Genomic DNA, 19,320 nt, shown 5'->3' on the forward strand with positions numbered 1-19,320 from the left:
ACAATCAGATAAAGTAAGCATAGTAGAGCGGGCAGCTCTGCACAGGGCTAGTCAGGAGCAGTCCTGAGGAACGGGCAGGAGTGAAATGAGTCGTGGGTCTGTAGCTGAGCAGCTGACTGGAGTAACTTACTGCTGCATACCAGCTGGGAGCTTGCCTTATTTTTGTCCTGCTTTCCATCTTCTACCTCTTTAGTTTAGTTATGCATTTTTTAATATATGGCTCCTTTTTTCCCTTCATTATTTAACATGTCTTTTTTTCTTAAACATTTTGTAGCAATTACTTTCAGTCAGTAGTTCTCAACCTTCCTAATGCTGCGACCCTGTAATATAGTTCCTCATGTTGTGGTGACCCTCTAACCATAAAGTTACTTTTGTTTTCTACTTCATAACTGTAATTTTTGCTACTGTTAAGAATAATAATGTAAATATATAATCTATAGGGTACCTGATATATGATTCCTGTGAAAGAGGTGGTGGCCCAGAGACTGAGAACTATTGCTCTGTATAGTGGAATATAATCAGAGTCTGTTTCACAGAACACCATGCAGACTCTTAGGTTCTATGAGCATCTTACGATAAAAATCTTATTCTTAGTCTCTTCTAAGACACTCATTTTACTTATAAATAAGCATGCATGATTGGATATGGCGTTGCTATTATTTTGAACAAATTATCATCTATTGGATCTGTTAAGAATAAGAAATAGTAAGTTTTTGTTTCTGTTTCTTCCCGAATGTTTTTCCTGTTTGCAGATCTGAATTTATAACCTATTTAATTTTCTATTTCTTCCTAAGATAACCTTTAAAACTTTTCTGTCAAGATAGATGACTAACACTAAGCTATAGCAGTTTTATTAACTGAAATTTTGTAACTTCTTGTAGCACGAGTTCTAATAGGTATTAATAATAAAAGCCCGGAGATCAGAGAGATGAAGGAGCTAAACCAAAGCCACCTTACCTACTCCACTTTCCCAGCTGAAAAGAGACTGAGTTCCTGTTTCCTTCCTCCTGCCTTATCACTTCCTCTAGCCACCCACCCATTAGCTTCCTGTCTGTTTGTATAGACCTCCAGACCTCTATGGTTTATTATTTATTGTGGCCGGGCAGTGGTGATACACACCTTTAATCCCAGCACTTGGGAGGCAGAGGTTGGTGGATCTCTGTGAGTTTGAAGTTAGCCTGGTCTACAAGATCTAGTTTTAGGATAGGCTCCAAAGCTACAGAGGAACCCTATCTCGAAAAACAAAAAAAATATTTTTCAGTTTTTTGCTTCTTAACAGTGTGATGGCTCCCAAAGAGCCTTATGTATTTGCCCAGAGACTGTGATTCTACATTAATAGTTAATGGTTTGGGGAAAATGTAACTTTCAAAATGAGGTCTTAAAACTGACATTTGCCAAGTAAGTGAAACTATAGAATCTAGTTTAAAACTATGAAGATGTGGATTGTTCCCTGACAATGACATCACTTGATAAATACTCCTTACAATGTTGTTTGGAGCACATTTTGCTATACAGTTAGGAGGAGTCACATAGGAGTTGGAAATTCCTACAGGTTTTGGAAATAACTGTGAAGAGGTATTTTAGGGAATTCATGATTGTTGGAAGATGATATTTAGAAGTTAATGTATCTCACATTTATGTAGATCATTTAAAGACAGTGTTGCACGTCATAATCATTTACAAACAAAAACCAACCAGGTCCAAGCACAAGCACATCGCTTGCTTCTCCTGAGATTCTGGTTCCCCGAGACTGGCGTGACGTGTGACATCTGCAGCTTTTTTTTTTTTTTTTTTTTTTTTTAATCTCCATGGCTGCTTGCGATTCCGAATCAGAATTGAGAAATACTGGATTAAATGTCTGGCCATATGGACAGCAGTACTCTCAGTGAGGCAGATGGTAGTTAAGAGCCATATTCATTGCTGTCTGCTGAGAGAGGGCGTTATCCGGAAGCACTCAAGCCTGTGTGAGTGGAGAGACACTCGGCTGTTGTGCCGCTATCTGCGGAGCAAACTGTACTGGGGAGAAGCTGGCATTCTGGGTTTGAGCTGTGCTGTTTCCTCTTCCTGGTAGTTTATCTGTGGACGTGAAGCCGGCAGCAGAAAAGACTTTATAGCATTAACACTGAGGTTGAGAAGCACAGCCCTGAATTTTCAGAGGATGATGTGCGTCTGAATGCCAGTGTTATATCACAGATGACAGGACTCTACAATAGGCGGGCTGTTGTCTTCACGGGTCAGTTTACCTTCCCATCTGTGTTGTCTTATGTCCTGCCCCGCCCTCAACCTGCTACTTGTAGAAATATTAGTCTTGTTATTTTATTTTAAGATTTTTTTGTCATTTATTTATTTATTGGTTCAGGGTTTATATGTAGCACTTTGCTGACCTGGTGCTCATTATATAGACCAGGCTGTCCTCACACTGAGACCGATGCTGGCTCAGCCTCACGATGCTGGCATTGCAGACGTCCTTCACCTTGGGTGCCTTGAAATGTCACATTTTTAACAGATTTTGTTTTCTTAGTAAACTAAGAGTGTGATGTAGTGCCCCCTTTACATGTTTTCATTTATCTTTCATAGCAGTATGGGATTGCAGTTAAAAAAAAAAACAAAACTCAGATGAATTCCCTATATTCACACAAAATAAAATACTAAACCTTTTCTAAAGTTCCTCCTTTTCACGGAGACTTCAGTCAGTGTTCTTGGACCGCACTGCAGTGGTTTGTGCCTTCATTCCTGGAGAAGCAATCTCATGTTAAATCTTAACATTTCTGCCATTGAGATGAGCTCTCGCTGATGTTCCTGGTGCAGTCCTCCAGACGGCAGAGCAGCAGCCTCGGTGAAACTTCCCTCATGTGGAGTCGGCAGCACCAGCAGTGCTACAGGCGGACACAGCTGTGCTCAGTGGAGTCTTTAGACAGGGTAGTGGCCCTGAGCATCTATGGACCCTGAACTCCTCATTCTCCTGCTTCAGCCTCCCAAGTGCTAGGATTATAGGTGAGAACCTCCATACCAGGATGTGTGCAGTGTTCTTATAAATTAAAGCCATGTGATGGTATTGACCTGTACTAGGATGACAGGAGGCTGCAAGTTGTCCTGAGAATCCTTTCTTGCCTTGGAAACAGACTATCTGTTTACTTTCAGGGAATATTATGTGACTAAATATATAATGCTGCAGGAGTGGGGAAAATATACTCATTGTCATATTCATTTTCAGACCTCATCAGTGGAGAATTTGTATTTTCTGAAATGTTCAGGGTGTCAGAGTCATGCATGTTTTGCTGTTTCCTATGCACTCTGACCTTCTGATCTTCTGTCCAACGCTGATGCTCACTGCTGTGGAGCTCAGGGTAATGCCATTTCCTTTGCCTCAATTTTAATCGCTAGTAATTGATGAACAAGTGTTCGACGAAGTTATACTCCTAAAATCATTAATAGTTTCCCAGCTGCATGCCAGTCTTGTTCTGTCTGAAATGGTGGCTATGTTCCCGTGTCGGGCGTTGTCTAACTCGCTGTCTTAGTGACCCCTTGCCCAGTAGCTGTGTGTGCCTTGCCTGCTCTTCACTGCTTCTTGACTCCATCTCGCTGACTGTACAATCCAAATCCCAGAAAATATTATAAGTAACAAAAATAACCTAACAAATGATCGGAGGGTATGGCAATCAGTTTTAATTGTCAGCTTGACACAATATAAAATAATCTGGAAAAGGGGTCTCCATGAGGGCTCATGTAGCCTGGCCTGTGGGGAAAACTTGACACCTGCCACCTGTCGGTAGCATCATTCCCTAGGCAGGGCTTCCTGGATTGCCTGAGGGTGGAGAACGCAGCCTGAGCACTGGTGGGTAGGCGCTCACTCATTGCACTCTGCTCCTCACTGTGGATATAATGTGGCCAGCTGCTTCACCTTCTGCCACCTGGACTTTATGGCAGCGATAGACTAGAACGTGGAAACGTGAGCCACATCCTTCTTGTTAAATTGTCGGATTGTTTTATCACAGACACAGGAAAGGAACCTAAGACAGAGGATAAAGTGAATGGGCTGGAAACGTCAATCCATGAAGATTTAATAGCTGTATCATATCCTAGCCCAGTCTAATCATAAGTGCAAGAGTGGAATATCTTTGTACTAGTCTATGCTTTTGTTTATCTGAAAAGTGAGCTAATATTAGGCCAAAAAAGATATGCCTGCGTGTAAACATGCTTTTTTGTTTTGAAAAGCTCATTTAGTCATAAGTATTTATTGATTATCTACTGTGTGCATGTCTTTTTTTCTTTAGCTCTGGGAGTACAGAGAAGAGCTTGCTATCTCGCTGTTACCAGAGACTGGCCTAATGATGCCCTAGCCCACAGGCTAGAAGAGTTGTAAACAGAAACTGTGGGTAGATCCTGTGCTGCACAGTTTTATGTCAGCTTGACACAGCTGACTTCTTCTGAGACAGGAAACCTCAGTGAAAATACCTCCATAACACATGGTTGTAGGCAAGCCTGTAAGACATTTTCCTAATTAGTGACCCATGGGGTAGGGCCCAGCCCATTGTGGGTGGTGCCATCCCTGGGCTGGTGGTCCTGAGTTCTATAAGAAAGCAGGCTAATCAAGCCATGGGGAGCAGGCCAGTAACCAGCACCCCTTCATGGCCTCTGCATCAGCTCCTGCCTCCAAGTTCCTGCCCTGTATGATTTCCTGTCCTGACTTCCTTCTATGATGTGGAAATATAAACCAAACCCATCCTCCTCGACTTGCTTTTTCGTCATGGTGTTTCATCGAAGCAATAGAAACTCTAAGACAATTCCAAATGAAGGAAATCGGGTAGTAGCTACGGAATTCAGTGTAGCTGTAGAATCAGTAAGTGGGCACAGCCATAGTTCGAGACTCTGTAGTCTTCAGTGAGCTGGGATTTGCACAGATGATTGTGCTTTATTCTTTGCAAGCAGTGTTATTCACTTAATGCTTTGTTTCTGACAGTGTCTGTACCTAATTGTTGTATGATTTTTATGTTTCTGTTACTGGACCTTAAGACCTCTGAGGATGAGGACTATAATTTGCATGTTAAAGTTCTCAGATAAGAAAAATTAATTGAGTGGGTTACAGAGTATTGTTTCATGATTTGGCATGTGTTTACTCTCCAGGAGCTGTAGTATGGGAAAGCAGAGGTAAATTTACATTCTTCAGTACTGTTAACTCTTTATTAATTTAATTAGCCCATGATCTCAGAGTTGTAAGCAGTGGAGGAAAGAAGCCCGGTTGGGAAAGAAATCAGTGTTTCTGGATAAGGAAGAGAGACTGGATGAGTTGGTCATCGGTCCTTGATGTGAGGCGGCGTGACATGTGCACAAAAGGCTTTTTCTTCTGTGCGGAGGATCTAGGGAAAGGCTCTCAATTCCGTTTTTCAAGTCAGTCAACTGCAGCGACATAGTCAGGGAAAACCAGAGTGTTGGGCCCGCTTCTGTCCTGAGACCTCTGTCCTCCGACTATTCTGCACTTTGAAAACAGGCTCAAGAGACAGTCCATCAGTAGATACGGTCATGCTTAAAGATGTTAAGTAGAAAGTGTGCACTTGGCCATGTCCTGGCCTTCTCAGAGGAAGCCGTGTAAGCTCTTCTGCTCATGCTGCTGCCTTGACTAGCTAGCTTTCCGTCCTTCCTGTATTATCAGCTCCTGGAGGACCTGCGTGTTTCCTGGCTTCCTAAAGGCTTTGCTGCTTCTCCCCTTCCTCTCCCAGGCAGCCATTGTTCTTAGTTTCTGTTGGGTATCTCTGTGAATGTCAATAGTTACATCACAGCTAATTCTGTATTTCTCGCTCTATCAAGCATGTATTGCTTCCTTGTGCATGGGTCCCTGCATTTTCAAACGAGCATGCACCCACCATTCTTCCTGTTTTGATTTCCTCTTCCTTGTTTTTCAACTCCAATCGTGCACATGTACTTACTATAGACTTCTTGTTTATAAAAGTTGAGAATGAGCAAACTATATTGTGACTTGTTTTTCTATTATGCATATCTTAGGGGACAGATTTTTTTATTTTTGTCAACACAGTTAATTCTCTTGAGCCAGACAACTTTAAAATTAGAAACCCCAAATTCAAAATTTTCTTCAAATCTCATCAAAATTGAATTCTGTTCTTTATACTTAAAAATAATTTTAAGATTTTGTGTGTGTGTGTGTGTGTGTGTGTGTGTGTGCGCGCGCGCGCGTGCACACGTGTCCATATGTTGTATTAGTGGGGTGGCCACAAAGGCCAGAAAAGGACATTGGATCCTGGTGCTGGGAAGTGAACTTGGGCCCTCTTTTAGAGTAGATACTGTTCTTAACCACTAAGCCATATGACCAGTCCTGGTGATAAGTGTGGTTTCTTGTTTGTCTTGTTTTTGCTTTAGTTTATAATTTAATTGCAACATTTCCCCTTTCCTCCCTCTGTCCCTCCTTCTTTACCTCTCTCCTTCCCTCCCTCCCTCCCAACTCTTTCATATACTCCTCGCTGCTCTTCTTTAAACTTGTGGCCTCTTTGTTCGTTAATCATTGGTCACGTTTATCTCTATCTCTATGTCTATATCTATGTATATACATATACATGTGTTCCTAAAAATGGCCTGTCCAGTCTGTATACTGTTACTTGTGTTATTTTGTCAGAGCTGAGTGTTTGGCACTGGACAAACTATTCTTGTGCTCTTTCCCTGGGGATGTTATCTCCCCCATTCCCAGCTTTCTGCAGTTGCCTCTAGGGCTTTGTGTAGGGTCGAGGTCTTGTGGACTTCTCTCCCTCCAGTTTGGCAGGGTCATTGGTGTCATCCTTGTTTAGCACATGTCGTTGTGTTGTTGAGACTTTATGGTATAGCCTCCAAAATTACTAGGAGATGCAATCTCATAGCAAACTCCCCGATCCATTGACTCTAAAATCCCCTTTCTGCAGTGTTCCCTCAGCCTTAGGTGCATGTGTTCTCCGTGTGTCACAAAGAGCAGTTTCTTTGATCGGAGCGAAGACTACACTTAGCTGTGGGAATAAGAGCAAGTGTGTATAGAGTGTCGTGGATTATGCTGCTTTAGTAAATTAAGGTTGTATTTGCTCTTCCTAGCCACGACTTCTATAGAACAGAGTGCTCAGCTAGCTTTCCAATACATTTTTAAAATTGCTGTCATCGTGCATTTCTGTATGAATAATATTTAAAGATTGCAGCTTTTTTAATTTATAAAAGTTTATTAATTTATAAAAGTTTCCATTTCTGCCCCTCCTCCCAACACCCTCCCACTCCCCCCACTCCCTCTTCTCCTCCCTCTCCATCCCTAAGAGCCGTCAGGGTTTCCTGCCCTGTGGGTGAAAAGGCGTGTATTTAGAATTAGGCCGCTGGACTCAGTTTAAATGATCCTGGTTTTGTTGGTAACATCTAGGGCATCAGAATCAGGAACCAGCTGAATATAGGCCTTCCCTCCATCAGGCCTTATTAGGGTATTGATTTTGGCCACATCAGTGCCATAGAGTTTCTCCACAGCCTATTTGATCTGGTGCTTGTTGGCCTTGACATCCACAGTGAACACAAGTGTATTGTGTTATATCGTCTTCATGGCTGACTCAGTGACCAGGCAGAATGTGATAATGGCATAGTGGTCAAGCTTCTCTCTCCTGGGAACACTATTGTGGGGATGTTTGAGCTGCCTCCAGAGATTGTTTTGTATATCCTGGGTGTCTTACATTTACATAGGAGTTTTAGGTTCATCAGGTTATCAGTTTCAGCCAACAGTTGGAATTCTATCAAGGTGGTTATAGTATAACTTGTCTGACCCATGAATGGGAGATATCTCTATTTATTTAGGTTTTTTCAGCAAGATTGCATAGTATGTTAGCCGTGCTTTTGTTTGGATGAATGTATTTGTAGTTCTTTTATTCCTGTGATGTCAACATAAATGGAATAGTGTGCAGGGAGCCTGGATCTTGTATGTGCGAGACAGCCAGCTCTGCCAACGCGCTGCACCTCCAATCCCTGCACTCACTGTACTTTACTCTCTAGTGTCAAGAGGGATGTGTGTGTGTGCCTGTATGTATTATATGTGTACATGTTTGTATTTGCATAACACTGTAGTCCTATACTTATTTATTAGTTCTAGGAGGGTATTTTGGTGAATGGTTAAGAACTTTTAACATATATAGGATTACATCATCCTTGAATTTTCTTCTCTTCCACTTTAGATGATTTTACATTATTATTATTATTAGTAGTAGTAGTAGTAATAGCAGCAACAATAGTAGTAGTGGTAGTGGCAGTAGTAGTAGCAGCAGCCCTCTTCCTTTGGGTAGAACATTCTACACCTTGTTGAAGGCATAGAGACCTTCTCCAGTATGTATGGTGCTCGCTGTGAGCTTTTCATAGATGCCATTTGTCATGAGACAGTTGTTCTCTAGTGCAGCGTTGAGTGCTGAGTAACGAAAGCATGCCGGACTCTTCTGCCCACCCTGTGCCCACTGAATTGATCATGTGCTTTCTTTCCTTTAATCTGCTGAGGCAGGTAATTCCATTAATCCAGTCTTTTGAAGGTAGGGTATCATTTTTCCCTCTCCCTCTGTTCTGGAGGTCGAACCCAGGACAGGAGTACTGTACTGAGTGCGCACTTAGCGCACACCGGCACTGCTCTGCGGCGCCAGATCCCGGTCACTCTTATTTCATTCCTTCTGCCAGCCCTACTCTTTTCAAACATCTCTAGAAAAAAGTGTTTCAAAATTTGTCTTAAAATTACAAGTAGAATTAGAAAACAGAATTCCTGGTTTCTGCCTAAGTTGCTGTTCCTTCTTAGGCAGCTTGCCGTGTGTCTCTGGGAAAATTACTTACACTTGTTCTTGAATTTTCTTAATTTGTGAAAGTAGTTTATTTCAGGTGCTATTGTGAGATGATCGTGCACAATGCTTTTTGTGTACGAAATGTTCCACGTATCTCAGCTGGGAGCATAATGAACTTAGTTATCTTTAAATTCCTCCTTTATCCCTTCCTTCCTAACCACCCACCCAGTCATAGCAACAATGATGTCATTTAAACAGTGAACTTCAAGCTTATTTTGGAATGGATTTGCAGTACAATAAGTAAAATACTTTGCTAGCTATGATTTATGTGGTTGGTGTGTGTATGAGTGTATGTATGTGTGTATTCTCGTGGATGTGTACGTGCTGAGTGGGTGTCATTAGACACTTAATGTTGACGTTGGCTGTCTTCCCCTATCATCTCCACTCCACTTATTAAGGTAAGGCCTTTTGAAGAACCCAGAGCTCCCTGACTGCATTATTCTGGGTAGCCACCTTGCTCCAAGAATGCTGCATCTGCTTTCTGAGTCCCAGGATTATAGCCAGCCACCACATATCTCCAGCCTCTGCTCGGGTTTGGAGAGCCAGACTCTGGTCCTTGTACTTATCCTACAGTGTTTTATCCTGGACCCATCTCCCAAGCCCACCTGATTTTTGACTCTATTAATCAGTCCTTAGAACCCTCTGGGCTGTGAATGTGGATCAGCAGTAGGCAGAGTGATCCCTATAGCATGTAATTAAGACTCATTCCATACTCAGCAATACCCAAAAGTTAAGATTTCACTATCTCTGATTTTTGTTTCTATATATATACTACTTCCTTACTATTTCTCATTCATTTCTACTTTTATTGTATTTTGTATGTTTAATTCTGTATTTCCCCTGTTGCATATACAGAAGATCTTTGTCAGACTGTTTCGTGTTTCAGTTCTGACACCGCAGCCCCTCTGCTGGATGAAGAGAGCCGGGCAAACTGTAGGAGCAGTGACTGGCAGGTGCTGGTCCTCAAGTAAAGTCATAGATTTGCCTCAGAAGCAAAGAGACTAGTTAGGTAAGCATCCTTGTTGCTGATAGGCAGAGAACAGAAAAACTGTAGGAAATCTGTATCCTGTTGAGCAGAATGCACTGGAATTCGGAGTGACAAGGCAAAATAACATTATGGAAAACATTTATCATTAGTCACCTTTGTTCCATAATTAATACTATGTCAGAGTACAGAATAGTAAATGGACATTTTTCTATTTAACAGATACGTTAGCAGAATCATTCAATGTATAGTTCCTTTGTTTTTAACTTAAATTTGAGATATTTTGTGTCTTCACCTTGCTGTGAATGGTGGAAATATTTGTCAAGTAGATGATTGTTAGAAAGTTGGATTATTTTGTAGTAACAATGTTCTTTCAGAAATGTCAACATTAGGGAGCATACATGCATAGTCACTGGTATGAAGAGATGTGGGTGTTTGTGGCTATGACTTGCTATTTTATGGTTAATGTGTTCTCAACTGATGTTTTGGTGTAATAAATGTCCACTTTAAAGTAACAGTTTTAGTTAGTGTAAAAAATACATTGAGTTAAATAACATAAAGGCTATTATTTGATGAGTCCATGTGTATTTTAGAGCTCATTGCATTTCTGTACCCCAGACTGCATAGGTCTTTGTGCATTTGTGGATTAGGAAATTGAGAGATAGAATGATCAGTTCTTTGAAGGTCACAGTGAAGATGGTAGAGCTGGCATATGGACTGACTCGGAAGTAGAAATCTTAATTCTCACTGTGCCTCAGATGTCCTTCTAACACCCAAAGTGAATTAGCTAGCTAACCATTCTACCCACATACACATTTCCTCTTGCAGAGTGGACTCACTATGTTTGCAGTAGAGTAAGAACTCTTACATACTACCAGGGTCAGCACTACTTCATCTGAATTTTATGTTTATCCTGTGCTATATTCCATGATTCCCCCCCCACACCATATCCATTCTTTAAAGTTTATTTAAGTCCTATGTTAAAGGTCAATAATGACTTGCTATGATGTCTCCCTAACCATCCTCTGACCATAGGGCCATGTTGGTAGTAGCCGTTGAGACTGGCTACATCTGCATAGTACTGCTCTAGCCAAAGGGAAAGGAATGAAATCAGGAGCTCTGGGAAGTAAGACTTCTTAGACTAAGTACAAAGATGTACTAAGGCATAATGCTTATGGTTTGGTAGATGGTAAAAGTTGTTCTGTTATCACTGTATTAGGTTTCCAGGGCAGTTTTGTATAGCACTGTGTATCTGTAAGCACAAGAATAAAAGCTTTCCTGACTTGAATGTGATTAACATCTGAATTAAAAGATGTTTTCTGTGATAAACTACTAATGACACCCAAGGTAAAGAGAATTTTCAAGGTCAGGAGGCTTCTTCCAAGACTGCCCCAGTGAGGAGAGCTGCTTTTATCGTCTCTGCTCCGAGCAGTCACTTTTGTTTATCTTTAAATCTCGTTTTGTCTATTATATTATATATTCTTAGAAAGCAGTTCTCCATATTATTACATAACTTGTTAAAATCCGAACTGAAGAACAGGTCTGTTTTTTTTTCCCAAAAATAAGAATGTATACTTTAAGAAGATTTCAGAAAACTATTATTTACATGTTTCCTCTTGTCCCGTGTGGTTAACATAACTGTCAATAATTGAAAACAGTAATAAGAATCTTTGCTGTTTATGTTAATGGAGAAGAAAGCCCAGAGTTTTATACAAAGTAGGCAACTTTGTAAAATGAGCTATATTCTTAGCCTTTGGTTTTTGAAAATCAAAGCTCCAGCTGACCTCAACCTTGCAATTGCAGGCGTGCACCACCACACGCAGCTCGTAAGACTCTCAGGGCTGCGTTCCTGTCTCACTGCTAGTATCTTTTAAAGTCCTTCAGAGACAAGGCTGATCTGCAGATCTTATAATTGGATAGCTGTGGTTGTGTTTTGCTTCTAAAAAACAACGCTGAGCTCCAGTAACAGACCAAGCTGAAGAAAATGTCTTTGACTGCTATCAAGAGATCTAGTGATTGGAGGGATGTATGGCTCACTGGTAGAATAGCATCTGGTTTCACGAGTGGGACCCTGAGATTGATGTATAGCAAGAAAGGAAAAGTATACAAAATAGAATTTAACTTATGGTGCATTTGCTTCTGCATTGAGCAGAACTTCACGTTATGCCTAATTAGAATATAAAATGATCTCTGCATCTCCACAGAAGGCTGGAGTGTATTAAAACTCACCAAATGTTTTAAACTTGCCTTTTTACTTTGTATTATTTCTAGCTACCAAAAATAGAATGGCGATGTGTTAAAATGACTACATTTTGGTTTCAGGTTAATGAAAGTATAATGCATTCAATAGTACTTCACAGAAAATTCTGGAAGTGTGTGTGTGTTTGTTAACGTTTTAATCTTTATTCAGTGTAACTAAGAGAATAGAGGTAGGGATATGACCTAGTAGGGCATGTACTTAACATGCGCAAAATCCAGGTTCATCCCAAGCACTAGTAAAAAGAAAGGAGGAAGTGAGGAGAGGACAGGAGAGACCTAGAGCCATGATGGTTGTTAGGGCTGTATTCTGCTAGTTTCTGGTATACACAGATCTCACTTTCACTAACTTCTGTGCTTCTCTTTCCTTGTCTGTTTAGTTTAAATGGGGATTAATAATATGTGTTTTTCTGGATTATGACAGCTAAGTGAATTAATTTATATGACATTTACAATAATATCCAACACAAAGTATATTAGTTAATGTATGCTTTTACATATGCAAAGTCTTTATAGTTCCCTTCCATGCTAGTTTAAAAGCATTGAAACATTGAGTGTTATTCTCATGCTGCACTGAGCAGCATGGTTATATAGTTAGTTATTGATTATATTTTTAGTTTAAAAATGACACCGTGGGATTGAAAAATGACAGAAGAAAAAGGATATTTCAAAGTGACAGTTGCCTGCTAGGGGAAAAATCAGTACTTTGAAGATCAACTACCATCTTTCCTCTTGTTATTTTGAGAGGAACGGAATAGTTTGGGTCAAAGTAAAGTTATATTAATGAACTTTATATTATCTTGTTTTGTTTATTACTGATTTTAATGCTTTATGTTTTTTTTTCTAGAGGGAACAGTTTTAAAACTATATTCTTTAAGATTTGTGATTATCTCAGCCTCATTAAGTACTCTGTATTAAACATCACATCAGAATATTTCTTAGTTAGATAATCAAAAAGTTTCTTTAAAACATATACATGCTAAAAACTCCTTAATGGGCCCGATGGCAGCTTTGGTCGTCCAGGAGTGGAGTGTTATTGCCAGCATGACAGTGGAGCGGCAGTAATTCAACTCCAGTTCCTGATTAACGAGGTTAGTGACTTGTGTTTATTCCTCCTACGTAGAGCCGAAATTAGAACATGTCTGGTTTTTCAGATTGCTAACATATACTCATATTTAAATATTTGAACAAAAATGTAATTTCTTGTGAGTCAGAGGCAGTCATAATTCATATTAAGGTGTTAGCACAGATAGTCACCCAATATGTTTTCTTGGAATATTGTTGCAAGTAAATTGTGTGGGTAGGTATTTTTGATTCCTAATGGTATATTTTAACTATTGTTCCAAGGACTTTGAAAGTTACATAACATCAAAAAGTTCATATTGAGATAGTGTTAAATACAGAGTACATTATAGGTAAGAGAATGTACTCTAACCCAGTGCTTCAGAACGTATCCCAGGAAGCAGTTTCTATTTAAAAGTGTGTTGTGTTGCATATTAGCTTTGATTCTGAGAATGAAGTATACAAGGAGATAAGGAAAATACCATTTTACAGTATAGGAAATGGCTGGCAGGGAGACTGCATGAGAAAGGCTCCACTTTCTTTAAATTTGAGGATAGTCTATAGACATTCCTTGGCTCCAAATGCTTAGGGTCTATGGAATAAGTCACAAAATATGTATGAAAGATGGGCCAGTGAGATGGCTCAGTTGACAAAGGTATCTTAAGAAGTTTAGACAGGTTACTAAGTCAACCCCTTAATCAACATATTGTTCATCCTTTTTATATATCGCTGCCTTCTCTGAGGCTTAAATGGAAATGCACAAGCAGAGGTCCTTGCTCTGAAAATTCTGATTTGTGGGACCTGAGCAAGACTGAGCCACTTGTGTGGCTCTCGGGCCACTCACTGTCTTACCCATAGGTGGTAGTATAAACTAACAGGGTGTTTTAACGTGACCAGTTAATCAGGGGTTTCGGTTGTTCGGAGTTGAATAGTGTCATTATTCTATTGCTATAATCTAAATAAAGGACTTCCATTAGGGTTTTATGTACATAGATAAAATGAGGTCACCTTATTTTATATTTTGTTTTTAGTAAAGCAAGTTTTTATACTAATGACCAACCAAATGACTTGTAGTCTGATATCTAATAATAATTTTAGAGATTTTTAACCCTCACACCAGATCCTAGTGTACTTTGGATTATAAGGTGTTAAATCACCAAAGAAGTTAAAAGATTAATGTGTGTGTGTGTGTGTGTGTGTGTGTGTGTGTGTCTGTGTGTGTGTCTGTGTATGTGTCTGTGTGTGTGTAACAACATACTCTCCTAAATCTGCTGTTGAGAATTTGGATGAGACAAATATTTCTTAAAACTATAATCTATTGGCAAAAGGGCTTCATATTGAAGCTTTTTTGGCAGCTCTTTGGAAACACGGTTGTGACATTGTTTTATATAAAATATATTGTTGTATATAAGATCCACTCTGTTTTCAAGGGAGCCCTCGTGAGTGCCTTGGCTGATGACACCTTACACTTGTGGAATTTACGTCAGAAAAGGCCTGCCATACTACATTCCCTCAAATTTTGCAGAGAAAGGTAAGAATTCTCTGTTTACATACAAATAGGATGTCTGCTATTGTGTTGCGATGCACTCTTTTGAGCTATGTTCTCTTGGGGTTGTGTATGTTACACTCATTGTAGACCATAAGAAGAAATTTCTGTGTCACAGGATACACAATGACAGCAGAGTTCTTCCTTTCCAAAGAGAATGGTACAAATTGTCCTTTCTTTAAAGTAGTTACAGCATAGGCATAGAGGTGACAAAATCTCTTAGTAGCTCCTTTCTTCTTGTTAATGAAGAAAGGGCATTGCATATGGGCTTTCTTAACCTATTTCACTTAACTACATAACAGCATCTTTATCTTATCTTTATGGTTATCTTATACCAGCATCTTCACATCTCTCCTGGTCATTTTCCCTCTCATAGTGTAAGGCAGTGACATAATGTGGTCAATAAATCTTCATCACTTCCATAGCAGTCTCAGCATTTACAGCATTTCAGACTCTTGTTCGTGTTGCTGTGTGGTTATGATATATGTAAATATATATACATAGCACATATGTAAATATAGCTAAAAGAGAAATTCCTAGAAGTAAAAGGGTGTGAAAAGTCTCTCATAAGATTTGTAAACTTTAGACATTGAATAAAGAAGTCTTTATCCCAATTTTATTAAACACTGTCCTCCAGATGTTTTCCTAGAACTCTTAAGTTTTCTTTGTTATGCTTCATCTTTGATTCATATGTAACGTACTTTTGGCATGAAATATGAATTAGTATATAATTTCTACAGTTTATGGACTGTTTCTAGATGTGTGTATGTGAGTGTGTGTATGTGTGTGTGTGTGTGTGTGTGTAGTAATAGTAGTTGGCATTAAAGATAAAAATCACTTCCTTTCTCCAAGGATTAGCCTATGATTCCACTTTGATGAGTATTTTATTTGCCTGTCAGATTGTATATACAGATCAGTCTTTAACTCTGGGCTTCTGCCTTCCACACTAGGGCAAGGCAAGCTAACATGGCCTCTGAAAATACAGCATCTCATAGTGGATTAAATGTGAGTGGGCGGGAATACAAAGCAGACCTAGTGGGAGATCAGTAACTGCTACTGTTTACATCTGACTGGGAAGATAAAACACATAAGTTACATCAGTTCAGTCATGCTTGCTTTAGAAGGGCAGAAGTGAAAAGAAGTTAGTAGCGAAGTCTGTGGGGAAAAACAAGCAAAAAAGTCAAAATTCAGTTGTTTTCTTTCTCTTGAGAATCAATCTAACCCCTTGACTTCTGCACAGAATTCTTTGATCTGTTTGCCGATGGGATCTCAGGGGAAGCTCTATGTCAGTTTCCATGTCAAAGAATATATGTCAGATGGACATTTGGTCCTAGTACTTACCCTATCATCAGTTCATGCTTCTGTGGAGCTGGAGATCTAGCAGGATGGTTGTTACACTCATCATTTGACAATGTTGAGAGACAACTTTCACTGTTACAGGTAGGAGGAGGTGAGATTCTACTATCTCTGCTACAGTGCAGAAGATCGTACCGACAACAAAGAACCATATGGTCCAAATATCAGATGCATCAAAATCAAGAAACCTTGAATTGTAGCAAGTCAAAATGATGGTATTTGGTCAGTGTAGTGATATAGAAATTCTTGTTAGCTACTATTCATTAGAGAGAGCTTACTAGGAGCAAGAATTCCAACAGAAGGATATCTCTGCTGCCTCATTTGTCAGTGGCATGTCTATGTTACTGGGCAGAGGAGCATAGCAATACATTGTCCAGTCTCCCAAATAAATTCACTGTGGAATACCTGTTAAATACTCTTAATGAAATAACTGAACATCAAGGGAACCAGTATTAGGAACTGATGGTAATCAAATATGGGTTGTTTGCATAGTGCTATTTTTAAGGATAGTGTTACAGTTTTGATACGGTTTTCTCGTGGTAATGTAGGAGGTCCTTCTGTCTATATGTTGCTTTTATTGGTTAATGGATAAAAAAAACTGTCTTGACCTGTGATAAGGCAGAAGAACAGAGCTAGGTGGAGAAAACTAAACTGAATGATGTGAGAAAGAAAGGTGGAGTCAGAGAGAAGCCCTGGAGCCCCTGGCAGAGACAGATGTGCTGAAACTTTGCTGGTATGCCACGACCTGGTGGTGATGCACAGAGTAATGGAGATGGGTTAAATTAATTTGTAAGATCTAGCCAATAAGAAGCTAGAGCTAAGGGGCCAAACAGTGATTTAATTAATACAGTTTTGTGTGATTATTTCAGGGCTAAGCAGTTGAGAACAAACAAGTGGCTCTCTCCCTGCAAAATGGTGGTGCTTGTCCTGTCCCATCTTAAAATGTTGTCCCTCCAGCTACAGGCCCTGTTTTGTGGTGTTTTGAATATTTGGAGGTGGGACCTCATGGAAATAAGCATGTCATTAGGTGTGGGGTCTTTAATATATTATCCTGCACCCCTTCCCGTTGCTTTCTCTGATTCCTGTTCCATGTGAAGTGGAGAACTTCCTCTGTCAGGTGTTCCTTCAGCCAGCATGTTCTGCCCAAGCTCATGGGATCAACCTTCTGTCAACTGAGCCTGTGAAACTGGGAGCCCAAATGAATCTTTCCTCCCTTGATTTGTTTTAATCAGGTACTTTGATCACAGCAATGAAAGGTAACTAATACAGAGTCTCTAAGAAATTGTGGTAGATATTGATGGGGAGTGACAAGCCAGTCTAAAATGTGTTGGCAGATAAAAGGTCCCTTCATGAGAAATGCACAGTAAATGAAGCCTGGTGTTTGTTGTCTACCCCTCCCCCATCTGTGACTTAGCACCGTTATATAAGGCACAGCTTGGCACCTTGCACAGTGGTGTGCATGGTTGTAAAATTGGTAAAAGAAGTGAAGCAATGGAGTTCCCAATTCTACATCTGTAAGAGGGTTATCCACATAGATCACAGAGCCTGGCGAAGCCTTTTCAAAGTTCAGATTTCCGAAGTGTTTACGAGAGCAGCAGTATACAAGAAATTGGGGCAGGACTAAATGCTTCTTCAATGCATCCTTTGGAAGAGATTCCCTGTGAAGGCTGTGAACGGTTGGACTGATAGAACCTAGCTAGCAGTGGGTCCTGGTCTTCACATACAGACCTTGTTCACGAGGCTGCCAGGTGAGAGGGAGTGAACCAGGATTCTAGTTTTCCTCAGCATTGGCTCTTGACAAGGAGGGAAGAATGAAGGGTTTGCCGCAGCTGTGGGGCTGCCCACTACAGCAGCACTGGGTCCACCTGACTGCTTTGGCTTTCCGAAATTCTATGGTGCTCTGAAGATTTTTATCAAAGTAGCTTCCCCAGACTGGGAAGAGGCAAAAGGGGCCAAAATCTGCAATGCTTTGGCCATCCTTCCATCTTTCATTTGTAGGAATCTGTTCTTCTTTGCTTAATATAGTGCTCTATATTTGGTGTTTCTATTCTATATCAAACAGGATATATAGTCTGCATTATGCTGTAGTAACAGGTACTCTTAAATTCTCAGTGATTTGCTTCAATAATCCTTTTGCTTCTCGTCCATCCTTTGTGGGCGTGTTGAAAATGCTATTCCTCATTGCCGTCTTTACCTCAGAATCTCTGAGGAACGGTCAGTCTTTAAACATTTTCAGTTACTAAACCTAAACGGAAAGAGAACACACTAAAACCATTGACTAAAAAACAAAACAAAACAAAAACCCTCTCTCAACAAATGGCGCCAACACGGACAACTGCATCCACATAAAACCTGAGGGATTTTGGGAAGTAATTATAGACACAAAGGAGCAGAGTTAAGCACAGCTTCTTGATAGCAGCACTTTCTCAGATGGGCTGTGTTTGCTAGAGGCAAGTGTGTCTTGTTTAAGAGAGGCTTCCTGACTCAACTTTACCTGCAAAAACCTTGCAGCTCTTTTAAGAGGCCCTGCCACCAAACACTTTAATGGTGTTTATGAATAGCTGACAGCATGCTTATTGGTGATAGCAGGGACCTTGAAATTCCACAGAGTTGTGGCAATAAATATGGCTTCTGCCAGTACCTCTGCCATGAAGCTAGACTCTTAGAAAGCTAAGGAATGGGGTGGGTCTATCCATGAAAGCTGCAGCCTTAATCCTAACCATATCATTTAGCAAATTAAAGACTCACATGATCAGAAAAAGAGAGAAATACAGTAAAGATAGATTCAGACAGAAAAAACAACAACCCTCCAAACAGTTTGCAATGTGTTTAAAAATATATGTAGGCTTGGGAGAGAAAAGAAAAAGGATAAAGTCCTTAAAAAGAAAGAAAGGGGGTAGTTGGGTGTGGTAGTACACACCTTTAATCCCAGCACTTGGGAGGCAGAGGCAGGAGGATCCCTGTGAGTTCAAGGACAGCCAAAGGTACACAGAGAAACCCTGTCTCAAAAAACTAAAAATTAAAAATAAAAGAAATAGAGTTTAAAATAAAATCACATAAATATGGAAAATACACAGATAATCTGAATATTGTATGTTATTGTGTTGTCATTGAATTGTTTGATGGCTGAGGAAGGAGCAACAGCTGCTAAAAAGACATTTGATTATAAATACTGATGGATTAATCCAACATAAATATTTTGAAAATGCCTTGACTTTAAAATTTAAGTCAAAAGATATGTTACTTTGGAGAAGAGAGTTTGCTTTTGTTTCCACAGGAAATGAGGGGCTGTA

The 19,320-nt window shown here is 40.0% G+C and overlaps 1 protein-coding gene across 8 annotated transcripts in view; it reads left to right on the top strand.

Annotated features, from left to right (window-relative positions):
* Stxbp5 (syntaxin binding protein 5) overlaps positions 1-19,320 on the top strand; it is a 140,103-nt gene that overhangs the window by 17,592 nt on the left and 103,191 nt on the right. For all 8 annotated transcript variants that reach the window (XM_048425477.3, XM_085688506.2, XM_048425482.3 and 5 more), the window contains exons 3-4: positions 13,073-13,154; positions 14,556-14,656. In XM_048425477.3, the coding sequence (XP_048281434.1) occupies positions 13,073-13,154; positions 14,556-14,656 (183 nt within the window). The remainder of the gene's footprint in view (positions 1-13,072; positions 13,155-14,555; positions 14,657-19,320) is intronic.

Source organism: Myodes glareolus, chromosome 1, assembly GCF_982192425.1.
Source record: "Myodes glareolus chromosome 1, mMyoGla1.1, whole genome shotgun sequence".
In the NCBI taxonomy this organism is placed as follows: domain Eukaryota; kingdom Metazoa; phylum Chordata; class Mammalia; order Rodentia; family Cricetidae; genus Myodes; species Myodes glareolus.